The 23,988-nt window shown below is 48.3% G+C and overlaps 2 protein-coding genes across 8 annotated transcripts in view; both read left to right on the top strand.

Annotated features, from left to right (window-relative positions):
* Positions 1 to 4,075, top strand: part of ATL3 (atlastin GTPase 3) — a 35,231-nt gene extending 31,156 nt beyond the window's left edge. For all 5 annotated transcript variants that reach the window (XM_020968061.2, XM_020968064.2, XM_020968062.2 and 2 more), the window contains one exon: positions 82 to 4,075. In XM_020968061.2, coding sequence (XP_020823720.1) covers positions 82 to 168 — 87 coding nt within the window. In that variant the 3' untranslated portion in view covers positions 169 to 4,075. The remainder of the gene's footprint in view (positions 1 to 81) is intronic.
* Positions 4,076 to 5,523: 1,448 nt separating this feature from the next.
* On the top strand, positions 5,524 to 17,857 carry LOC110195469 (phospholipase A and acyltransferase 3-like). Of its 3 annotated transcripts, none has more exons than XM_020968266.2 (5): positions 5,524 to 5,877; positions 6,637 to 6,694; positions 13,776 to 13,878; positions 14,190 to 14,458; positions 16,068 to 17,857. In XM_020968266.2, the coding sequence occupies exons 2-5, from the start codon at positions 6,689 to 6,691 to the stop codon at positions 16,164 to 16,166; spliced, it is 477 nt and encodes a 158-aa protein (XP_020823925.1). In that variant the 5' UTR covers positions 5,524 to 5,877; positions 6,637 to 6,688; the 3' UTR covers positions 16,167 to 17,857. The 3 variants fall into 3 exon arrangements, with proteins under 3 accessions (XP_020823925.1, XP_020823924.1, XP_020823926.1); XM_020968265.2 differs by lacking the exon at positions 5,524 to 5,877 and adding an exon at positions 5,929 to 6,035; XM_020968267.2 differs by lacking the exon at positions 5,524 to 5,877 and adding an exon at positions 6,144 to 6,391.
* Positions 17,858 to 23,988: the final 6,131 nt, after the last annotated feature.

Below are 23,988 nucleotides of genomic sequence, written 5' to 3'. Positions count from 1 at the left end.
CTGGGTCCAGAACATTGTATTCTCCTGACTGTGTGTTGTCCTAGTCTTGTGAATTCATGTTATGTTACTGGACTTTTGCAGGCAACCTCTTGCATGAATAATTCCACTCAGGAGGCTGTCGGGGAAGAGGGGTCCAGGAGACCATCTGTGGATAAAAAGTGCCAATAAAGTGGGGAGCTGGCCCAAGCGTGCCTAGCCACCACGGTCGAGATGGGCCTTCTGCAGCATCCCAAGTATGCCTGAGTGGAACATCATCCTGGAAGACTCGAAATACAATGCTGTAATAAATGGAGCAGACATTTGCCTGTGGCTTAAACCCACCTCCAGGACTGTTGGGAGCCTTTCTTTCCTTTCTGGTAGAGGTCCAAGCCCATGTCTTGTTCTTGTATTATTTCGCTTTCCTTTTTTGCACTTTATGGGGGGGTGGGAGGAGGCTGGAGGGGAAAAGGACAAAGCATCCCGAAAAGTCCTTTTTGTACCACAGAGTGCCTTTTTGATCTGGACTCATGCTAGCCGTGGACACAATGGGGAGGATGGAGGACCAGGGGAAGGAATGGGCAGTTTGTGTGGCCACATGTCACCTCTGGGAGCTCTCACCCTGCTTGTAAAAGGCGTCCTGAGCCCAGAGGCTCTCTCTCCAAGAGAGTTTGAAAGGAGGCTCCTTGTAATGCTGGAGACTCTTGTGTGCCTCTGCCCTGTGGGTCACAACCAGACTCCAGAGTGTAGGACCCCTCCCCTGGGTGGGGCAGATACAGCATCTTCCTTGGGGAATGGGAGGCAGGGACCTTGGCCCTGGGTGCTCAGGAATCTCTGCCTTCCTGGTTTTCACCAGTGGCTTCCCTGTAGCCTAGAATGTTGGAGGGAATGTGGGCCGGCAGATGACGAAGGGAACAAAATCAAGAAAGAAACTGAGTGACCCCTGACAAGTCCCTTGACCTTGTGCCTTGGTCAGATTAACTGTGTCTCATGTATTCTAAATATGAGCTTTAGTTTTAAGTTTTTAATTTTACTTTAAAATAACCTCGTTCTCACAGAAGCTGCATTAGAAGAGCAGATCTTTCTGGAGGACCGGGGGAAAATCTTACGCAGTAGAGCTGCCTTCCTTCCGATGGTGCCTTGGTGGTTAGAGGCTCAGCAGGGATTCATTCCATTGTGTCTGTGGGACCAAACGAGCAGCAGCTGCCACCATCCCTACCCCCATTCCCTCCTGGGCCTGTGGAGGCATGTGATTAAGTGAGACCAGTGGCTCAGACTCGTTCGGCACGTCTCCCTTGGAGATCAGGAAGTCGCTTTTCAGAGAGCGGGGCTGGCTAGGCACGGTCTTACATGTATGATGGGAAGTAGTGTGGTCGGGTCAGCTGGCTATTTCTCTACTTCATCATGCCTGATTTTAAAACTTGTTTTCTTGGAGGTGCCTCTGTGTACTTAGGACACGTGAGCTTTAAGTTTCCAAAATAAATTAGAGCATTGCATTTTGGGGAGCTTGGGGTAACAAGAGACTGTTTTGTACATGTGAGTTCTGAATGTGAAGCTCAGGCAGATGGAGTCTCTGGTCACGTAGTCCTCCTGTCTGGATTTCTGGATCCTGTCTCTCAGGGTTTTGTATCCTCTTAATCCAGGATTAATTCTAAGTATATTTTCTTACACGTAATATTTTCTTTCTTCCAAAATCAAACGTGGTCACATATGTAGAATGCTTTGTAAATGGTAGCTGCTGCTGGCTTGCTCACTGGCTTGCCACCTTGCAAGGTGATTCAGTTGGCATAAAAATGGGGTGCCAGTTTGCTTTCAGACGGGGATCTCAAACCTTTGCTCTTACCAAAGGGATTTCAAGCGAGTGGCTTCTGAAATGTGTGCGCATCTCCCAGGAATGCCTCATTTGGGTAAATTGTCCTTCTGCAGTTTGTTAGACTTGGGAGACGCTTTCCCCACCACATAGTCCAGTCTCCTGCTGGTGGGTTCCTGGTGCCTAGGCCAGTCCTAAGGCCCCAGAGCAAATGTAAGGTCTTTGGTCCACTTGGTGCTGCCTTTCCGGAAATGTGTCGCCTTTACTTGTGGACAGCAGGCTTGGGCAGAGTGTATAATGATCTGGTCCCTGGCCCTGGAACCGGTGGACTCATTACTTTACATTTGATCTTTTTTGCATTCTCCCAGCTGGATGTGGAGGGCCTTACAGTAGTTTCTAATCGGTTGGCTTTCACGGGCCTCCTCCAGCTCAGCCTTCAGGCCCGTGTTTGCCCTGTTATGCACATCTCCTTCAGCACATTCCTTTGATAGGTTGTCAAGCACAAATGGCAGATGCTGTGTGTCCCAAGCCTCGATCACCCCAGAGAGGTGACAGATGGATTTCAGTAAACGTCCATCTCTCTTAGACAGAGTTTCCTTTGACACTGACGTCACCTCTGGTGTAAAAATTAAGAGGGATACAGGAAGTAGTGCCGGACTCATGATTGTGTCTTGAGAACTGGGACCTGTTTTGGTTGAAGAGCTGACGGCCGTCCGTCTGTGCCGTAGGGCTTGTGATATCATGGTCTAGCTTGCACATTGTACAATTGCCTGCGTATATTTGCTGCTTTGCTGCTTTTCTCCTTTTCTTCTTTCTCTCTATTCACAGGAAGTAAAATGCTCTCAGCAGACAAAAGGGCCAAGCAGAGAATAAAAGCTGCCCTGTATTGGCAGCCTCGTGTTTCTTTGGCAGGCCATGCTTAGGACTTGGCTCCTTTGCTAACTTAGGAGAACAGTCTCCTGAAGAGAGGCTGGCACAGCCAGGTTTGTTTTCTCTTGGACACACACATTGACCCATGTCAGGCAGAAGCAAGCTTGGATTTTTAAAATATTTTTTAAAGAATCTTTTTGAATTAACGTAGTTTGTAGTATAGCTCGTACTCTGACATTCAGTTATCTGATGGCAGAAAAATAACAACTTGGTTTAGACAGAAAGGAGCCCCATGGCCGGTGTTGGTTCTGGAGGTGGCAGCTGCTGCCCTCAGATTCTGGCTCCGTGACTGCCTCGAAGAGGGGGACCCTCATCCCCGCCCCTCACATTCCACAAGGGCATTCGCTGAACCTCAGAGTTTCACATTTTGAAACAGGAACTTTTTGTTTGACCTTCAGAGTGATCTAGCACATAAGATGATGGGTACAATTGGGAGCTAAGAGTAGGGTGAAATATTCCAATTACCTTTTATGGGGCCTGGGGAGCAGAGAAGTTGGATCGGAATAGGTGTCGTAGTGCCAAATCTAAGCAGGTGATAACCAGGGTTAGTTTGTCCCTTCCTGTGGATGGGGGCAGCCTAGGAGATATGGACTCCCACCCACCTGTGTCCTGGGCCGGACTGGGAGGAGGTCATAGCTCCTTTTGTCTCGTGTCCAGTCACTAACTGATGGGAATAGAAGTGGGAAGTTGGTAAAATCAACTTGGGCCACTGTTTTTGTTTTTGAATTAGAAAACAAGCTGGATCCTCCTACTCTGATTGCTCAAACACTGAAAATGTTCCGCCAGCTAGGTGGTGCAGTGCCCTGGAGTCAGGAGGAACTGGGTTCAAATTCGGCCTCAGACACTTGACACTTAATAGCTGTGTGACCCTGGGCAAGTCACTTAAACCCATTGCCCCAAACAGAAAGTAAGAAATTTTCAGAATCAGGGATAGGAGAGGTCTGCGACCTGGTGTCCTCCTGGGAGCTGGACCCTGCCGGACCAAGATTACCGTTTTATTGCCCATGTGGGAATTCCATGTGCCAAAGCAAAGGATGTGCTTCATCTGATGCCCAAAGATTCCCGATTTAGGTGCTGGTCACCTGGCAACACCAAGGGGCTTCCGCTCAAACCTCTGTCGTGTTTGTACTGGGGAGTCTCCCACGGGTTCTGCAGGTATCTTTGGTCAAGCACAGACTCCTACCCAGCTGTTTGTCTGTTTTTCAGTTTGTTTGCCCAGAAAAGTGCAATCAGATGAGTGTGTCTCCATCCATCCGTATGCTGGACTCTTAACAGAAGCATGCATGTCTCTATATCACAGATGCTGAGAGCTGTGAGATTATGTAATGGAATAAAGATGGCAACCTGTTTTCATCTGCATTCTGCCTTTTCTTCCCTCTGGGAGACTTCTGAAGCAAACGGGACCCCGAGGGAGGTGCTGGAGCTTACAGACCAGCAAGCCCTGGGGTGGGGCTGGCCCTGGTGAAAGGCCCTTTCCCCTCAGTGGGCCTCAGTTTCCCCATCTGTAAAAGCAAGGGCTCGGATCATGGGATTTCTTAGGTCGTTTCTAGCTCTTCAGCCTAAGAAACTTGGATGACCCACCTTCCTCTTCACCTGACACGTTACTGAGCTGACACAGTGGTCACACAGGCTGTGGGGTGTTGTTGAAAAAGAGGAAACCAAGCCCTTGGGAGTCCCTTTGGATCCTGTAGAGAAGGGCCCTTCGGCCCTAGGCAGGGACAGAAGACTAAAGTCCATACGTTGTTCTCTTGGTTGAACATGCTATTGGCTTGGGGGTGGGGGGTGCGTTTTAGTGGTGGCAGGAGTGGGAAAATGTGGGGAGGTTGGACAAAACTTTTGAGGGGCTTGACCCAAAAGTCGGAGGGCCAAGAACTCTCTTCCACTTTTTTGTCCCCAAACTTTCAGGCTAGGTTCAGGATCCCAGGGTCCTTAGTGCTTCCAGAGGGGGGCAAGGTGCCCATGGAGACTACCCCACCCTCCACAGCTGGGAGAAGTCAGTGGGATAGTCCCCTAAAAGCAGCTCCCTGCCTCTGACCAGCGCTGTGGATACAAGCAAATGTGGATGACTAAGGTGCTGGCAAGAGGTCTCCAGAGCTTTTCTGTGCCCGATGAAAAGGGCAAAGTGCTGGGTATTCATTCATCTTTCCTACCTGGCTGGCAGAAAGCATGTGGCTGCATTGTCCTATACTTAGCCTGCCTGTAGCGAGAGACAGCCGAGGTTCTGAGAGACACCCCGCCCCACAGTGTAGGTCTGCCCGCCCACACCTGCTTCTGGTTCTTTTTAAGCTACAGGAAGACTTGGGAACTGAAGGAGGATCATGGTGATGTGCAAAGGCAACTGGAGGGTCAGAGACCTCCGCTTTAAGTGTGTGAGCCAGCCCTTTCTCTGGCTGCCATTTCCTCCAGGGTCAGACTAGATGCTTTCTGCTCTCCTGAAGCCCACATTTCTAGGTTGCTTCCAGCCCTGATGTGTTAGGATCTGTGATATCCTTCAAGGACAGAGTCAAGCAGTTCCCTCCACTGCTCAAGAGGCTTCTGTGGCTCTCTGTTGCTTCTAACATAAAATACAAACCCTGGTCTTGCATTTTAAAAAAAGCCTTTATGACTGGATTCCGACTCAGCCTAACGTAGGCTCCACGTTGGGAAAAGACTTCCTCTGAATTAGAGCCGCCCACGAGTGGAAAGGGCTGCCTCATGTGGTAAGCTCCACTTCCCCAGAGGTCTTCAAGCCAAGGCCAGATGACCACTTGTCAGGGCTGTTACACAGGGGGCTTCTGAAGGCATGAGATGAAAGGGGACGGGAGTGGGGGTGTCCTTAGAGCACAGCTCAGATTCACTGAGGAGCCCAGCAAGTCTTTAGTGCAGGACAACCTTGGGAGCTGCGTAGCCCCGAGGGGCTGTAAGGCGGAACCTTGGGTCGGCACACAGTGTTGTCCAGACACCACGTGGGCTGTGCCAGCCCAGAGCCAACCCCGTCCACGGCCAGCTCCAGAGGATGGGAGCCACAGCTCCAGGGCTAACTGGGAAATTTCCAGACTAGCTAACTTCCCAAGCCCAAGAGCCCTTTCCTGGGCCAGAGCCGGGGTCCCCTGGTCCCCCAGCACTCCCTTCTTCCCTCCTAGGGTACCGGGAGGCTGCCTGTGCCCCACACTGCCGCCGAGGTGAGTTTTGATTTAGCTGCCGAAGCTGCTCTCCTTGGTCTGGGTGGAGTCAGGATGACCTCAGCCGCAGCTGTGCGCTGGGGCCTCCTGTTGACTTCCTGCCTGCTGGAGTTATTCTTGCCGGTCGGGGATCATCAGTCAGGGCCCAGGAAGCACAGGTGGGATGGCCAAGATGGGGTGCTCCCTGCCCTGTGTGTGTGTGTGTGTGTGTGTGTGTGTGTGTGTGTGTGTGCGCGTGCCGGCTTTAGATGATTGATCTTTGCACTGGAACAGGCAGGGGAGAGGGGCAGGACAGGTCACCTGTGGTATCACTGCCTGCTACCCAGTGGTGTCCAGCCCCACCAAGGGCAGTGCCCAACTCTCCCATCTCCCCACCCGTGGAGGGAGGCATCCTTGGGCAGGGAGCACTTTCTGGAAGAATGTGGCGAGGTCAGCAGGTTTCCATTGGCACAGGCAGCTGTTATCAGTGAGCCCCGAGCGTGCTGGGTGGGAGCCTCAGCCCTCTGCCCTTCAGGTATCCAAGCTCCTCTCCTCTCAGTGGTCCATCCAGTCTAATCGAGGCTTGCTTTGCTCACTACCAAATGGGATAGGAGGGGGAGGGATGGAGAACAGCTGTCCTAAGGGGTTCTCTGGCAAACCTTGAGCCTCCCCCAGTGCAGAGCAGCAGGGTCCAGCCGTCAGCTCCCCCCATGACCACCAGCACCTCCTGTTCTTGCTTCCTGTTATCGGCCCTAGAAATTCTTGCCATTTCTGTCTTAGGAATCCCCCAACGCCAAGGAAGTGACAACCCGGACCCTGAGGGAGGACAGAGATGCAAGTAGGTACTTTTAAAGCCTTTGTAAGGATTGTACAGTAAGGATTTGTGTTTGGCACTAGTAGGCGGGGACTAGAGGGGAGAGGGGCTTGGTAAACCCTAAGGCCAAGACCCTCTTTAGGGTCCTTGGCCCCATTTGGAGCGTGAGACCAGTCTCTCTTCATTTTGTTTACCAGGCAGGCACTCACTGGTGGCTTCCCAACAAGACACAGAATCTGCAGATTATTCAAAGGAAGGATCTGGAATTCATTTGTGGGGTGGTTTGGAGCACAATGGGGGCATAGAAAGGAACTGGATAAAGATAGTGCTAGCAGGGAAATAGAACCTTCCTTTAGGAAGAACACAGAATGGGTGTGCAGCAGCCAGAACAAGGGCTGGGCTTCATGGAATTTGGAGAAGAACTGGTTGGGGAAACAGACGAGCCTCACACCAAATGGCCCGGCAGCTAATCTGGACAGTCCTGGTAACTCACTTAGTGACCAGAACTTCAGATCCCTCCAGGTTTTGATTCTGCTTTCCCTGAGGACTAAAAGAGAGTGAAACTTGAGCTTAAAGAAAGGACTTTCATTTTCATGAATACAACACAGGGTATGAGAGCTGGGAGGTGTGGGTGAAACTTGGATCACAATGTCAGAGCTGGGGGTCTTAGAGCACGGGATGTCAGAGGTGGGGGTTTTTAGAGCACGGGATGTCAGAGGTGGGGGGTCTCAGAGCACGGGATGTCAGAGGTGGGGGTTTTTAGAGCACGGGATGTCAGAGGTGGGGGGGTCTCAGAGCACAGGATGTCAGAGGTGGGGGGGGTCTCAGAGCACGGGATGTCAGAGGTGGGGGGTCTTAGAGCATAGGATGTTAGAGGTGGGGGGGTCCTGGAGTACAGGATGTCAGAAGTGGGGGGTCTCTGAGCACAGGATATCAGAGGTGGGGGGGTCCTGGAGTACAGGATGTCAGAAGTGTGGGGTCTTAGGGCATGGGACGCCAGAGGTGGGGGGGTCTTAGAACAGGATGTCAAAGGTGGGGGAGTCCTGGAGCACAGGATGTCAGAATTTCCATCATGTCCTTAGGCCTCTGCTACTATAAAGAAAGGAGGGTGTTTTCTTATCTCTCCTTCCCATTCTACTGATTTGTGAGGGTGAGGTCCTGTAAAGCCCCAGAGGACAGCAGAAAAGATAGTATGTCCAAGAACTTACTGTCTGATTGAGAGGACAAGTCGCAAAGGGATCATTCCCACCAGAGGCAAAGTGCAGCATGTACTGTAGGACAGAGATAACTTTGGTGCTGGGGAAGGTTCTGCCAGGCAGCCATGGCAGCAGCCGGACTGGGGAGGTGGGGTGCTGCAGAGGACCTCCAAAAACATGGAGTAGACTTGGTCCACATAGGGGAGTCTGAGGGAACCAGGAGGGCTCCCTGCCCAAACATGTCAGGATGTAGCATCCTGAGGAATTTCATTGTTAGAGATTCATTCCTTTGACTTGAGACTATGTGCCCCTGATAAGCAAATTCCTGGGAAAGGGATGAGAATTTAAGCCACCATTGGTTGTGATACCTTACTGACAATTAGCTGAATTAGTTTGCCTTCCTGTTGTGGATTCACTTATACCCTATATGAGTTCAAGATAGGGCATGTTCTTTGATTGAGGGAAGTAGAGAAAGATGCCAATTGAGGGCTTGGGTCATCTTCTGCTTGGGGGAATTGGTAGGAATTGGGCAAACATTGCATCACATCCCAAAAGACAGTGTAAGGTCAAAGAAAAATGTTGCCTCCCTCACAGTTTTGCTTAGCGATGGCCAGGTCTGACCTTCAGTTGCTTTCCCCATGGTTACCATGGAGGGCCTTCCAGGCCTGTGCTTGCACTACCACAGCAGTAGGGGAAGGGTGATACCCTGGATCCTCTTTGTTTGGATCAGAGACAAGATAGCAGAGGAGGGAGAGGACAGCACAACACAACAGAATTCTGGGTAACGAGGCTCTCCTCTCTGTGTGCCTGCTTTCGTATCACCCCCAGTGGCAAGTCTGGGCCCATGCCCTGATATAAGAAGGAGGGGACAGATGATAGCTGCCCTGGTGCTCGGCTCCAAGGAAGCTGGATGTCCATCACTGGGAGGGCCTGGCACGTGGCCTCCACTCGATCAGCTTTATGCTCCCTAAAGGGGTTGATTTAAACTCCAGCTTCTCTAAAGGGGGAAAAATCCCCAACCCTCTGATTTCTGGAACTGCCCATGTCTACAGTGTCTTTCTGCTTTTGGGATGATCAGGGGCAGTTTCCCCAGCAAGTTGGATGTGGTAAGAATAGAGAAGCGAGAGCAAGGATTTGACCAGTTTCCATTCCAAAGTCAATGAGGCAGTGATTTTCTGGAAGCCTAGAGCAGCACCATTTTCCACTTTAATTCACCTTAACTGAAATGCTCAAGAAATGCACCATCAGGCAACAAGCATTTATTAGGCACTTCTTATGTGTGCTGTGCCAAGGAGGAGATGGCACAGAACAAACAAAGGCAAACCCAGGGTCCCTGACCTCATGGAGCTCACAGTCAAATAAATGGAGGAGGCAATATGCAAACAACTTTGTCCAAACAAGATGGAGGTGGGATAAAGTAGAGATAATTAATGAGGGAAGGCACTCCCTGCATTGTTGGCTAATTCAATTTTCTGGATAACTGATTAGTCAGAAACCCTTTCTTGGTTTCATCTCTAATTGTTGAAACCTATTAGCGATAGCATGGTGATAAGACTGGGTTGGGGTAAGGCCTCTGACATGTACCAGCTGGGGCCTGCCCAAGCCACATCACTTGTCTAGGCCTGTTTCCTCCCCAGTAAGTTGAGAGGTTATGGCCTCTGAGGCTTCTTCCAGATGGGGTCCTTGGTGCCCTCGGGCAGAAGCTGGAGGAGAGAGGCCCCTGTCAAGGCTGCACAGAAAGGCTATGATGATTAGTAAGGACAAGAAGCATAACTCACATTTACATATCGTTTTGTGGCCCTCGTGTTCGCTTGTGTATCTTGAGAGGGCCAATGGTAAGCCCTAGAATGGGGAGAGGACAAAGAAATGGGGATGTTCAGGTGGATGACATTTAGGGGGCCAGGATCCCGAGGTTTTCAAGTGCTTAAACAGAAGTCAAAGAGAGGAAGATGAAAAGCCAGAAGGGGTCTTGAAGCTACTGAACCAGCCCCTTCCCATGACAGACAAGGTAACTGAGACTCCATGGGACTTTGCCAGGGTCACACAGCTGGGAAAAATCTAAGGCAGGATTGGAAGTCGGGCCACTTGCCAAGGCTATGGTAGGGTTGGGGTCTCCAAAGGCCTTCAGTAAACCTTCCCACATTCCCCCTTAATATAAAAGGATGTAAATTCTTTTATAAAAGAATTCTTTTACGGGTCCAAATCCCCCTCATTTTACAGAAGAGAAAACTGTGGACCAGGGAGGTGATCTGTTCAGGGTCACACAAAGGTAGGGAGTAGCCAAGGCAGGATTTGAACCCAGATCTACTGGTTCTAAAGACTAGGGATCTCTCCATTTACCCATGGCCTGTAAAATCCGCAAAGCTGTCATATTTCTCCTCCTCCTCCTCTTCTTCTTCTCTCTGTATTTTAATTTCAGCACCTCTTTGTCAGCTAGTAAGTGCCCTGTTCTATCTTCATTCTTTTGGACTCATAGTTTTGCATTGTATCGATCACAATTTTAAAGTCTTTTAAAGTTGTTTTTCTCTGTAGTGTTGTTATCATTGTACAAATTCTTTTCCTGCTTCTGTTCACTTTGCTCTATATCAGTACACAAAAGTCTTCCCAATTTCCTCAAAATTGTCCATTTCAATTTTAGTTTTTAAAAAATTATCATTTTTTTCTTTTTAAATTTTAAGTTTGAGATTCCCGTCTTCCTATCACTCTCCCACCCACCGAGAAGGCAAACAACGTGCTACCAGTTATACATGTGAAATCATACAAGACATATTTCCATGTTAGCTATATCTTAAAAAAGGAAAAAAAATAAAATGAGAAAATGATACTTTGATGTGCAGGCAGAATGTACCAGCCCTCTCTCTGGAGGTGGACAGATCATTGTATTGATTAGAGTAGTTAAGTCAGGTGACTGTCATTACAACATTGCTGTTACAGTGCAGAATGGTTTCCTGGTTCTTCTCACTTCACTTAGCATCAGTTCATATAGATCTTGCCATTTTTCTTTTCTGAAACCACTCCCCTCATCATTTATTACAACACGATATTCCATCACAATCCTATGCTGCAACTTATTCAGCCATTCCCCAGTTGTAGAGCATACCCTTAATTTCCAATTCTTTGTCACCACAAAGAGACCTGCTCTAAAAATTTTTGTACATATAGACTCTTTTCCTTTGATCTTTTGTGGGGTATGGACCTAGTAATGGTATTGCTGGGTCAAGGGTATACACAGTTTTAGAGCCCTCTGGGGATAGTTCTAGATTGTTTTTCAGAATAGTTGGGCCATTTCACTACTCCACCAACAGTACCTATGTGTACATACGTACCTATTTTCCTTTATTTCTTCCAACATTTATCATTTCTGATAGGTGAGGTGGTACCTCAGAGTTCTTTTAATTTGTCTTTCTCTAATCAGTAGTGATTTAGAGCATTTTTCATGACTATAGATAGCTTTGATTTCTTCTTCTGAACTGCCTATTCATATCCTTTGATCATTTATCAATTGGGGAATGGTTCTTGTTTTTTTTTTTTTTTATAAATTTGACTCGGTTCTCCATATGTTTGAGAAATGAGGATTTTATCAGAGAAACTTGCTGTAAATTTTTTGGTATTACTTCATTGTCTATAATACCTTTTTGTCAAAATGTAGTTTTCCTGATTATCTCTTTTAATTAGGTCTGGTTTAGCTTTTACTTTGTCTGAGATCATGATTGCTACCCCTGACTTTTTTTTTTTACTTCAGCTGAAGCATAATAGATTCTTCTCCAGCCCTTTATTTTAACTCTGTGTGTGTCTTCTGCTTCCATTCTATGGGTTGGCTCATCCCATTCTACCTCTCCCTTCCCCCTTCTCCCAGTACATCCCTCTTTTTTTTTTTTTGAGATCATCCCAACATAACTCACACCCATGTCCTTTGTCTATGCAGAATCCTAACTGTACTAATAATGATGAAGTTCTTAGGAGTTACATGTATCATCTTCCCATATAGGAATATATGCAGTTTAACTTTATTGAGTTCCTTATGACTTCAGGGTTTACCTTTTCATGCTTCTCTTGAGTCTTCTGTTGGAATACCAGATTTTCTATTCAATTCTGGTCTTCTCCTTAGGAATGCTTAGAATTCCTCTATTTCATTAAATGTCAATTTCCCCTGAAGGATTATACTCAGTTTTGCTGGGTAGGCGATTCTTGGTTGTAATCTTAGCTCCTTTGCCTTCTAGAATATCACATTCCAAGACCTCCTCTCCTTTAATGTAGAAGTCATTAAATCTTGTGTGAATCTGATAGTAGCTCCATAATATCTAAATTGTTTCTTTCTGGCTACTTGCAATATTTTCTCCTTGATTGGGAACTCTGAAATTTGGCTATAATATTCCTGGGAGTTTTCACTTTGGGATCTTTTTAAGGAGGTGACTGCTGGACTCTTTCAATTCCTATTTTACCCTCTGTATCTAAGATATCAGGGCAATCTTCCTGAAATATGATGTGTAGGCTCTTTTTTATTTTTATTTTTTGGATCATTGCTTTCAAGTAGTCCAGTAATTCTTAAATTATCTCTCCTGAATCTGTTTTCCAGGTCAATTGTTTTTCCAATGAGATATTTCACATTTTCTTTTATTTTTTCCATTCTTGTCAACTTTGTTTTATTGTTTCTTAATGTTTCATAGAGTCATTAGCTTCCACATGCCCAATTTTAATTTTTAAGTTCTTTTGTTCAGTGAATTTCTGTACCTCCTTTTCCATTTGGCCTATTCTACTTTTAAAGAAAATTTTCGTAAGGAGATCTTTTCTTTAGTGAATTTTTGTGCCTTTTTTTTTTTACGCTTTATCAGTTCTCTTTTCATAATCACTCTCATTCTCCCCCCCCCCAATTTCTCCTCTATGACTCATCTCTTTTTTATACTCTTCCAGGAATTCCTGCTGGTCTTGGGTCCAATTAGCATTTTTCTTCCTGTTTTTGCTTGTAACTGTTTTTACATGATTATTTTCTTCTAAGTTTATGTCTTAGTCTTCCCTTCCATCATAGTCGTTTTTTATTGTCAGGTTCTTTTTTTTGTTGTTGTTTGCTTATTTTTTCAGCCTATTTTTTTACTTCGAACTTTATGTTAAAGTTGGGCTTTGCTCATCTGGAAGTGAAGAGGCATGTACCAAGCTCTGTGCTACTGTTTTCAGAGCTTGTTCTGGGGCGTCTGCAAGTTTTTGGCGCTTCCAAGGTGGTGTGACCCTGAGAGAGGTGTAGTCATTGCCCTCCTGGTCTGCTCTGGTCTTTACCCAGGAAGGACCCCTGCTTCCCTGTAGCTGCAAGTAGCAATGCTCCTCTCGGCCCTGGAACTGTGACCAGGGTCACTGCTCCTTTGTAACCAACCAGAAGCACTGTTCTCGGCCCTAGAATTTCAACCCAGAACTACTGAGGGGAAACAGAGCTTCCAATCAGTGCCTGCTTCACCCAGTGCCAGCAGAGGGTCCCTTATAATCTCTTTCTGACCAGTTGTCTGACCTTCCTTACTGTCTCTGGACTAAGAGCTCCTGAAACTTCTGCTGCTGTCACAACTGCCTCCAAGGCCCACTGCTGTGTCACAGACCTCCTAAGACAACTTGGGAGGTTGGAAAAGGAGCACCCTCTGACCTTTTGTTGGCTCTGTTACTCCAAATTTTATTTGATTTAAACTTAATTTAAACTCGTTTGGAGGGGAATGTTGGGAGAGTTCAGCTATACCCTGGCCTGTAGTCTGCCATCTTGGCTCCCAATATGTCCTGTCCCTTCTCAGCCTTCTCTTCCATAGGTTCAACGCCCCTGGTTCCTTCAGTGAATCCTTTTACGGCTTGTCCCAGACCCCTCAGAACATGCTCTCATCTTTGTCCATTTCCAAACACAGCTTCTAACCCGGCCTTGGTTTGTGGTTTTGTAGCAAGAGCCCAAACCTGGAGACCTGATTGAGATTTTCCGAACGTGCTACCGTCACTGGGCTGTTTATGTGGGTGATGGGTATGTCGTCCACCTGGCACCTCCAAGTAAGCAGCACCTGGGCTTTGCGAGGTTGTATATGTTGGGGAGGGGGCAGACCCTAGAAGGTCAGCTGATTAGATGACTGTGAAAGAGAATCTCTGTTTACAGATGACAGATTCATATTTGGTTGATGAAGCTACTTGGGTGGATCCCAAGTTTGATTTTGGGGGACAGTGAGATCATCCCACAACTGGCCCCTCTGTGACACTGTCAGAGCCATGGGACTGGAGGGACCACTGGGTCCAACTTGGGTGGGGCTGCTTAAAAAAAGGCCTCCCTGGGGGTGCTTTTTTTTCTTTCTTTTTTTGTCTGAAAGGTGAATATGCTGGGGCTGGTGCCTCCAGCGTCATGTCAGCCCTGACAGATAAAGCCACAGTGAAGAAGGAACTGCTCAGTGTGGTGGTTGGGACTGACAAGTTCCAGGTGAATAATAAACATGACAGCAGGTACCTGCCGCTGCCACCCAGCAAGATCGTCCAGCGGGCTTTGGAGGAGGTGGGGAAGGATGTCCTCTACAAACTGACCAGCGAGAACTGTGAGCACTTTGTGAATGAGCTGAGATATGGAATCCCTCGCAGCGACCAGGTGCGTCTGTCTGCAGGCTGGTGGGGCATTTCCATGGGGTTCCATCTGGGAGCCCAGTGCTCAGGGGATGAAGGCTTGTCTGCCTCCCCCGAGGCATGGGCCTTGTCAAGCTCAGTTTTCCTATTTGAGGACACACAATGTGGCTGTTACTGTGTGCAATGTTCTCCTGGTTCTGCTCACTTCTCTCAGCATCAGTCCATACAAGTCATCCCAGGTTTTTCTGAAGTCTGCGTGCACAATACTAGCACAATAGTATTCCACTATGTTCATATACCACAACTCGTTCAGCCATTCCCCAATTGATGGGCATGCCTCAATTTCCAATTCTTGGCCACCATAGAAAGAGCTGCTATAAGTATTTTTGTACATGTGGGTCCTTTTCCCATTTGTATGATCTCTTTAGCCCTAGAAGTGCTATTGCTAGGTCAAGAAAGGGTATGCACATTTTTATGGCCCTTTGGGCACAGTTCCAAATTACTCTCCAGAACGGTTGGATCAGTTCACAACTCCACCAACAATGCATTAGGTACAAGCTATATTCACAGTGGACGAATGGCAGTTTGAGTGGGGAAGACAACAGCAGCTGTGGGGAGGGGGCTGGGAAAGGACTCTGGCAGAAGGTAGGACTGCAGCAATCCAGTCTCTATGTGAGCATGTTTCCAACATCTGTCCCGGCTACCTTCTAGTCTGTGACTCATAACCTACTAGAACTGACACATGAAACATGGCCAAAGGGTGGCAATTAATGACTTCCCTAATGTTATTTGTTGGATTTATTACCCTGAATATAATGCTGGTGGGTGAGAGCTCCCTTGTGTGTCCCCTATGTTGTATAGGTCCTTGATTTTCATCAGACCCTCTATACTATTCATCACAGCATTTAAAAAAAAATAGCTACACAAAACAGAAGTATAATTTTTTAACTTTATTTTTCTTGCCTCTTTATTTTTTCATAAATGGCTAATCCAGAAATGTTTTACATAATTTCACATGTATAATTGACACCATATTACTTGCCTTCTTGATTGGTGGGGAGGGGCTAGAGGGAGGGAGAGAATTAAAAACTCCAAATATTTTTTAAAAAAAGAATGCTAATAAAAAATGAAAATTTAGAAGACATTAAAAAAATAGCTTCGCAGACCCCATGGGATGCCCTCTAGCTGTCAAGGTCATCTTATCTCGTTTGCCCTAGGAAGCCCCTCCCCACCTTCCTCTTCTTTTCCCTCAAGAGTCGCCTATCAATTTCACGTGCCCATCACCCCTGCTTTTTACCTTTAAGGGTTGGCTGAGATGGGGAAAGGGATGGAAGAGGAAAGGTTGACAAAAATGGGTGAATTTCAGTGTTACAGTAGGTAGCCACAAGGTTAAAACCGACAACGGTTCCTGCCCTCTCACAGCCTCTGTTTTGTTTGGCTTATCCCCATGCTGACCATTCCACTCCTCCCTTTCTGTGTGACTGAAATGTCCCCGCATCATGTCCTGGGAACTGCTGATTCCTTACTTTGGCCCATGGAGCCAAGAGCCAAATCTGAGCCTGCCAGGGCAAAGCATGTGGCTGACCTGGAGGGGAGCAGCTTCCCTGACCAACGGCCTTCCTCTCTGTTCACAGGTCAGAGATTTCCTTGTGGGGGCCGGGATAGCCAGCACTCTGGCTGTTGCCGGCCTCATCGGGGTGATGTTTTCAAGAAACAGAAGGCAGAACCAGTAAGACAGCCACTCCCGTCACGGCAGTAGCTTAGCTGCACCATGACTCATGTTGTGCCTTTTCACTTTTAATAAAGTAAGACGGTTTTATTTCTAAAAAAAGATGCCCTGGGAAATGGCCCAGGACGACTCTGTTCCAAGCTCTCCCTCCTAGTTCAGACTGAAAACTGAATTATCTTCCATAAATCTTTCCTGTTTCAATGCTAGTCCAGCCTCTCCTTTGCCATACTTGGAGGAAAAGAATGATAACTGGTCCCCAGACCATACCGCATACTCCTTAATCTCAGACTCAGAGCTGAAAGGATGCTTAGTGATCCATCCTTGTCCTAATCTCTCATCTGAGAGAGAAGGGGACAGAGAGGTTGTGACTTGCCCAAGGTCACACAGTAGGGAAGGCTCAGAGCTGGCTTCATTTGGGGTCCTCTGGCAGCAAAGCCCAGTGCCCTCTTCTAATGTCCAGCTGCTTCTTGGTGTGCTGCAAGACAGTTTGGTGGCATTATTACCTTTCTTGCCATGATGACCAGCGATTTCTAAAACAAGCCAACCTCCACAAAGAAACATGTCATATTCAAATGCTCATTATATAAAACACTCCATGAAAAATACAAATAAATAGTAATGCCTGGATTTATAGAATTATGGGGGTGGGGTGGGGGAAAGGAGGGAAGATAATGCCAGCGGTTCTGTTTTTCAGTTCCATAAATGGGAGCTTAAGAAAAGACACCTGTAGGTGGTGGGGGCCTGGAATTTTTCTCTGTCCACATCCACTGGCCATGGCTAGGGTAACAGCTCCCCACAGACTTCCTATGACCAGCCACTAAGAATGGAAAGGGTGAAGAAGCATCCTGAGGACCCCTGTGGGTGGGTGGGTTAGTCTCTCCACCTGACCAGACCCTCTTCAGTTCTCCCATGGCCTTAGAGCTCAGGTGCAGGGTGACTTCAGTAGGACCACACTCAACCAATCTTAAAGACTGTGTGAAGACAGAAAAGATCTCTTTTTTGACTCCTATGTGATTTGAGGAGTGTCAGAGAAGGATATATCAAAGGACCAATCTGCTGAAATTCACTGTTAAAGATTGACTGCTTTAAGTTAAAACATGCCAAATGAAGGAATTCTCCTCTATCCCCTGCAAACTGTAAGGCTACAGGTGATTATTTTGTAAGCTCTTAGCACCTTTATTTCAGATTCTGTATGGCCAATCAGTGTAGGAAAAATCTGGGTGGTGCCTACCGGCCCGAGAAGGAGAGGCTGGAGCATGGGCCTGAGTTCGAGTGGAGGGAAGGGCAACTAGTAGACACGTGGAAGAATGGGCCTGGGGGGAAGAAAGACAGCAACCAACGAGCCCTTCCATGCTACGTGAGGTGAGACTCTGTCTAGTTTGAGAGACAAGTCACTCCATTCAAAGGCAGTCTCCCTTTTACAAAGGTGAGCGTTTGGAGTACATGAACAATGGGGGGACCCAGTGTGGGAGCCCGACTGGGAGTGAAGAGGCAGCTTTGTCACTTACTATATGACCTTGGGCAAGTCATTTCCTCCGTTTCCTTATCTTTCATTTGAGAGTAAAAGCACTTTCCCAACTTCTTCCCCAACGGTACCAGAAGGCTGAAATGAAGATGCTCTGAAAAGCCTAAAATGTCATACGAATATAAGGGATTTTTAATACTGCTTAATAAAACTTTACCTGTTTTTCAAAATGTGTTAAGTCATTTAGGTCAGGAGCAGAGGAGTAATACTTGGGGGTATATTTGAAAAGTATTTCCTGCCCAGTCACTACCATCTTGTCCCAATGACCAGTTGGTCAGCTCGGGGGCCAGGCATCCAAGGCTTCTGGAAACAGTGGAGGTGTACAACGCTTGAGAAGACTTTGACCTCAGGGGGTGTGTGCAAAGGCACAGGTTTGGGACAAGACTATCAGCTGGGATATTTGGGACGATGGAAATGGCTGAATTCATGCATTATTAGGGAGGCAGGGAGGCAGCGGGAAGGGTGGGGTCCCAGGACGGGCTTCCAAAGCTTCAGAAATCATCTTGCCCGTTTCCAGCGTTATCATTTGGAAATGAAGAGCTTCAGTGTCTCCTCCAAGCATCTTTCCCCCCAGGAAATTGTGGGGAGACCAAATGGAAGGGACTGGGGCAAAGGAAGTGATCACTTTGGGGCAGGAGGCCCCAGAATGCCACTGGAATCTCCAACTATCATGGACTCAGGTCAGAACAACTTGGGGAGAACTGAGGCCCCTAATACACAAGGCCAGCAAGGCCATCTCCAAGTCACAGGCGCATACGTCCCAAAGCTTGCACTGGGCAAGGACAGGCCTTCGTCAGTGATCATGATACAATAATAACAGTAAGAGGAAGGGTAAACAAACTCCAGAGGAAGGAGCTCCCGGGCTGCTGTTTGAGGAACAGCTGGGGAGGAATAAAGGATGACAGAGACAGAAAGAATGCAACACAAGTGACCCTTTCAGAAGGACTGTGGAGAGCACTGCTAAGGATAATGACGTCTTCACGAAATATATCATCAAAAAACTATTTGACTAGAAATGAAGATGGGCTAGTCACGGAGTGAGAGCAACAAGTAATAGCCTGTGGGCTCTGCTGCTACCCATGGAATGTCAAGAGTCAGCATTTATGAAGTGCCTACTGTGTGCTAGGCATTGTGCTAAGCACTTTGCAAATACCTTGTAGGATCCTAACCACCACCCTGGGAAGTAGGCGCATTATTATCACCATTTTATAGCTGGGGAAACTGAGGCAGACAGTGGTTAAGTGACTTTGCTCAGAGTCACACAGTAAGTGCCTGAGGTTGGATTTGAACTCAGGTCTTCCTGACTGCAGGCCCAGCACTCTGTAGCCACTCTAGAAGGGCTAGGAATTAGTGCTCCAGAGCAAATGCTGCCTTTTAAAACTGGAGTGGAGAGGTGGTGCTGCCCTCCACGACTCATTTCAGAGAGGAGAGGGAAAGAGGGCTCCGGACTGGTGGAGCAAGTCACACTGACAGCTCTCCAAGGGGGCAGAGGAAGGGTCCTGGGGGGGGGCAGCGGGCCCACAAACTGCACATACATTACTCCGTCCCCTAGGCCAGAATTGGAGAACGATGTCAGGGGCGAGTGAAGAGAATGACTTCCATATTGACAGCACTTCTCAATCACAGGGCCTGGCCCAACGCCGTATTACGGGCTTCCTGAATTGGGCTGGAGTCCAGAAGACCAGGGTTTGAATTCCACCCTACTGGGCCAATGACCTTGGGCAAGGGCAGCTAGATTCCTCTTCCACAGAATGAAGAAACCTCTGGTACCTCTGTCACAGTGTTGCTGTGAAGATCAAATGGAACACGGAGAAGGCCACATCACTCTCCAAGTGTAAGCTATTATTACTGGAGTGTTTTTTTAATTCAGTCACTGAGCATTTATTAAACACTTACTACAGGCCAGGCGCGGTGCTAAATGCTTGGGAGGGAGAACATTTACGTAGCGCCTACAAGTCAGGCACTGTAAGCTCTTTTACAAAGACAAAGGTGAAAAGGTCCCTGCCCTCAAAAAAGTCACCATCACTGATTCTACCAATGTAGGGCACTCGTGCAGGTCTGCAGCTCCCCTACAGTTCTGAGGCACTGAGGGGGTGACTGATTTGCCCGTGATCATACAGTTAGCATGCGTCAGGGGCAGGACTTGAATCCAAGGCTTCCTAACTCCTTTACTCTGGCCGTTATTATTTGGGGAGAATGTACCCTAGTTTGGAGGACATGTATTCTAGGCATGCTCCATTTCACTTTAACACTCTAGGCAAAAATCTGTCCTTAATGGAAGTACCCTCTCTGGGACTGCTCCCCTGCCCTGTGCTCCTATCTAGAGGCCAAGGCCCCACAGGGCAGTCCTGACTATTTCTCCCTTTATGGTTCTGGGATTAACCCTCAAGAGGTGAGTGAGGTTTTTCTAGTACTGTTCCCACTGTGGTGCGTACTACTGGTTAGGCAGAGTCAATTAGCTTTAGAAGTGGTATTGAAGGTGGTATAGTAAGGTCTTCCCCCCCTCCCCTCATACCCCCAAACCAGGGCACATTCTTTCCCTGCATACACCACGTACCTAGGAGAGTGTGTTCAGTCAGTAATCATTTAGCAAGTGGCTGCTATGTGCCAGGCACTCTGCTAAGTGCTGGGGATACAAAGAAAGGCAAAAGCCAAAAGTCCCTTCTCTCAAGGAGCTCACAGTCTGATGAGGAAGACAACATGAAAACAAATACAGACAAACACAATACGTACAGGATAAACTGGAAATAATCAACATTGGGAAGATACTAGCATGCAGAGGAATCAGGAAAGGCTTCCTGGAGAAGGTGGGATTTTAGCTGGGACTTGAAGCCAGGGAAGCAGAGATGAGGAAGGGGAGTATTCCAGGCACAGGGGACATGGGAGAAAATGTCTGGAGATGGGAGATTTAGACAGAGTAGGATGGGAGTGAGGACACAGGTAAGGAACACGTGGTCCACGAGCAAGCTCAGCTTCTGGTTCCTGGGGGTCCTTCTGTCCCGTCACAGAGTGCTTCTGCCTGCCCCCCGGTACAGTCGCTGAGGAGTAGCTCAGTCCGTCTGCCCGGCGCGAAGCCGACACTTCTCTCTGCTACAAGGGCTCACTCCCAGAGGTTGCCGGCATCCTCCGGGGAAGGTCTTTCCATATCCTTCTGCAGGTGGCTCCTGATATTGGCTAGTACCACTCCGGAGTTGACCTGGAGAGCTGGGGGGAAGAGGGAGAGAAACTCTCTCCTTCCATGCTGGCAAAACCACAAACCCTTTAAGCTGAAGCAAATTACCCACGGAACGACATATACAGAGACCAAGTAAACTGTAAAAGATATTAAATGGAAGGAACTTTAAAGTATTGTCTTAACACAAACGACGGCCAAATGTATAAATCCCCTTCCCTAGAAAGCTCAGGAGTCTGATGGGCAGTGACAAGGAGGGAACAGAGAACAGTAAGGAAAGGCGAGGAAGAGCAAGTGGGGGGTGGGGCGGGGAGGAAGAGAAGCAGTAAAAGAAAACCACTTTTCTTTTAAGTTTCTAAGTTTTTAGAATTGAGGGTTTTGAAAAATGGAGAGAGTCCTACCAGAATCCTTGTATGAGACAAAAAGAATCCTAATACCTAAATCAGGGAAAGACAAAACATGGAAAGAAAACTAAAGGCCGTTATCATTAATGATTTTAAACAAAATCCTACCAAACATTATGATTCAAGTGAGATTTATACCAGGGATGCAAGAATGATTCCACAATAAATGTAATTAATCATAACGAAACCCCAAACATCCCCAAACCGTGATCATCTGAGTAGATGTCGGAAAAGCCTCTGACGAAGTACAATCCTCTTTATGCTAACAAAATCCAAAAAACCCTCTACGAAATACAGGCACAGACGGACCATCTTCAATACAATAAAAAGTCTCTGTCAACGCGGATACCCTAGAACCTTTTCCAATAAATCCAAGGATGCCCACTCTCCCCACTATTATTTCACATAGTATTGGAAGTGTTAGCAATAGCAGTAGGACTAGAGAAAGGAATTAAGAGAATAAAGAGAGATAGAGAGATAAAGAGATAACGAGACGACGGCTTACTTGGGAAACCCTGGGGCACAGGCAAAGACACTAACTGAGCCAGCTAATAGCTTCAGTAAAGTTGCAGGCTACAAAATAAATCCTCAAAAATCAATCAAAAATATAATAACAAAACACAAGATGCAATAACAGAAAGGGAAATTCCTTTCCAAATAACTACAAAATGCACGAAACATCTGGGGCTCAGTCTCCCAAGGCACACAAAAGCCTCGTATGGGTTCAGTTCCAAAGCGCTCCTTAAAGAATGAAGGAATACCCTCACCAGCAGGAGGGGCATTCGGTGTTCGTGACTAGGCTGCGCCAATGTAATAAAAACGTCAATGCTACCACAATTTGTTTACGTGTTTAATGCTAAGCCAATTAAATTACCAAGAGGATGCTTACAGAGCCTGATAAAGTGTGAGCACAAAAGCTCTAGAATCTCAAGGGAGAGAGTGCAGAGAAGAAGTACGGCGCGGGGGCACAGCGCTCCCGGAGCTCAGACCGCACCACGAGGCGGCAGTCGTCACGCCGCCAGCATCGGTGGCACGCGGGCGCTTTAGCAGAACAGGCCAGACTGCGGAGACGCACAAACGACAGAATCCCGGCCTCGCCCATCCCCCCGCGAGGCCCCCGACGTGGCCCCAGGAGGAGCGGCGCCGCGCCGACGCCGCAATGCACACTCCGCGGTGTTGGGGGCGGGGACGCCGCCCTCTGCACGGCCTGCCCTCGAGGAGCTGACGATCGAACGCGGGCCTGGTCGCCCTCAGGCCGTTAAGGGCGGCTGGGGACGAGGTTGACTTGGTGCTGGAGGAGACAACCACGAAAAAGACGGGCAGTCGGAAGAGGTGCGTTAACACGCCGCGGCCTGAATTCCGGGACCGCGTCCAGAGGCCCCGCCAGCGCCACCTTCTGGGCAGCCCAAGAGCACGAGCGCTTCGACGGCGACCGCGCAGGCGCCGGAACCCTCCGCGCCCGCCCTCGCCCGCCCCCGCCCTCCATCTACTGCGCAGGTCTTTTAGTACTTTTCCACCCACAGCATTCCAGGCCCCGGCGGTGAGGCAGAGATGCCCGGGCCCCGCTCCACCCACGTCAGTCCAGAGTTTCTTTCTGTCCTAAGCCTGAAAACTACTGCTCTGGGAAGGCGCGGGGTAGCAGGTGAGCGGGGAGGGCGGCTGCTCTGCAGCGCAGCCGCAATGAGGCCCTTGAAACTCTGGGGAGGAGCGCCGAGTCCTGGAGCTGGCCCTTAAAGGGCCACGCACACATTAGCCTGACCGCAGCTCGTGGCCAGATGAGAATCATGCTTATCTTGTCCAAAGCCCCCGTTTTATACATGGGGAAACTGAGGCTCAAGGTCCTCCCCGCTACAGAGTTTGGCTCTGACTTCTGCCCCTCCTGGCCTCAGAAATTAAGGGGGCCTTGGAGCTCATCTGGGGCCCCTGGTTTTATTAACAAAAAGGACAAGTTGGGAGAGTACAGACCCAGAAGGCTTTTTCCGGAAGCTGTAAGACGCCCCATTTCCGACTCCCACACCTTTGCACTGAGCCGTGCCCCATGCCTGGCAAGCTGTCACCTCCTCCCCGTTCCTTGGGTTCCTTTACAGGAGCTCTCTGGGTCTTCGGTCGGTCGGGAAGACCTGAATTCGAAACCAGCCTCAGACCCTTCCTAGCTTTAGTTTCGTCATCTGTAAAATGGGGATGATCTTATATAATAGCGTCGCCTCCAGGGTTGTGGTGAGGGTCAAAGGAGTTAACGCGGGTAAAACACTTGGGACATAGCCTAGCCCATAGTAAGTGCTGTATGAGAGATAACCCGGTGTTTCCCCTGCCTGCCACCTGGAGGGAACCCTGGTTTTACCTTTCTTCCTCTCTTGGCACGAATCCTGGCATGGCCAAGGGCTTACCAAATACTTACTGCAGGATCCAATCTTGCTGACCCTTTCTGGCACACAGCCAGGATGGAAATGAGTGACTCAGGCCGGACCCGCCCCTGCCTTTCCTCCCATTCCTGGAATTCCAGGAAACAGAAACCGATGGGAAGGCACTTGAGGAGGATAATTTTTGCTGGCCTTCGTGGCCTTTCCATTGCATTCCGGGAGTTCTTTATAGCTTTCCCATCACCCACCCCGCCTCTTCAGGCGTATCAGTCCCAAGTTCCAGAATTTCCCCCGTATATGTTGACTCCTTGATCTGTGGAAGAGCCAAAAGGCGGAGCCCCCCCCCCCCCCCCCCCCCCCGGCAA

The sequence above is a fragment of the Phascolarctos cinereus genome, unplaced genomic scaffold, assembly GCF_003287225.1.
Source record: "Phascolarctos cinereus isolate Bilbo 61053 unplaced genomic scaffold, phaCin_HiC Scaffold_9;HRSCAF=440, whole genome shotgun sequence".
Lineage (NCBI taxonomy): Eukaryota > Metazoa > Chordata > Mammalia > Diprotodontia > Phascolarctidae > Phascolarctos > Phascolarctos cinereus.
The sequence above is the reverse complement of the archived record's forward strand: the minus strand, read 5'-3'. Positions and strand labels throughout refer to the sequence as shown.

Coding starts and splice junctions, on each gene's coding strand:
- LOC110195469 (XM_020968266.2), top strand. Junction 13,879..14,189: donor CGTCCACCTGGCACCTCCAA/GTAAGCAGCACC, acceptor TTTGTCTGAAAG/GTGAATATGCTGGGGCTGGT. Junction 14,459..16,067: donor GAATCCCTCGCAGCGACCAG/GTGCGTCTGTCT, acceptor CTCTGTTCACAG/GTCAGAGATTTCCTTGTGGG.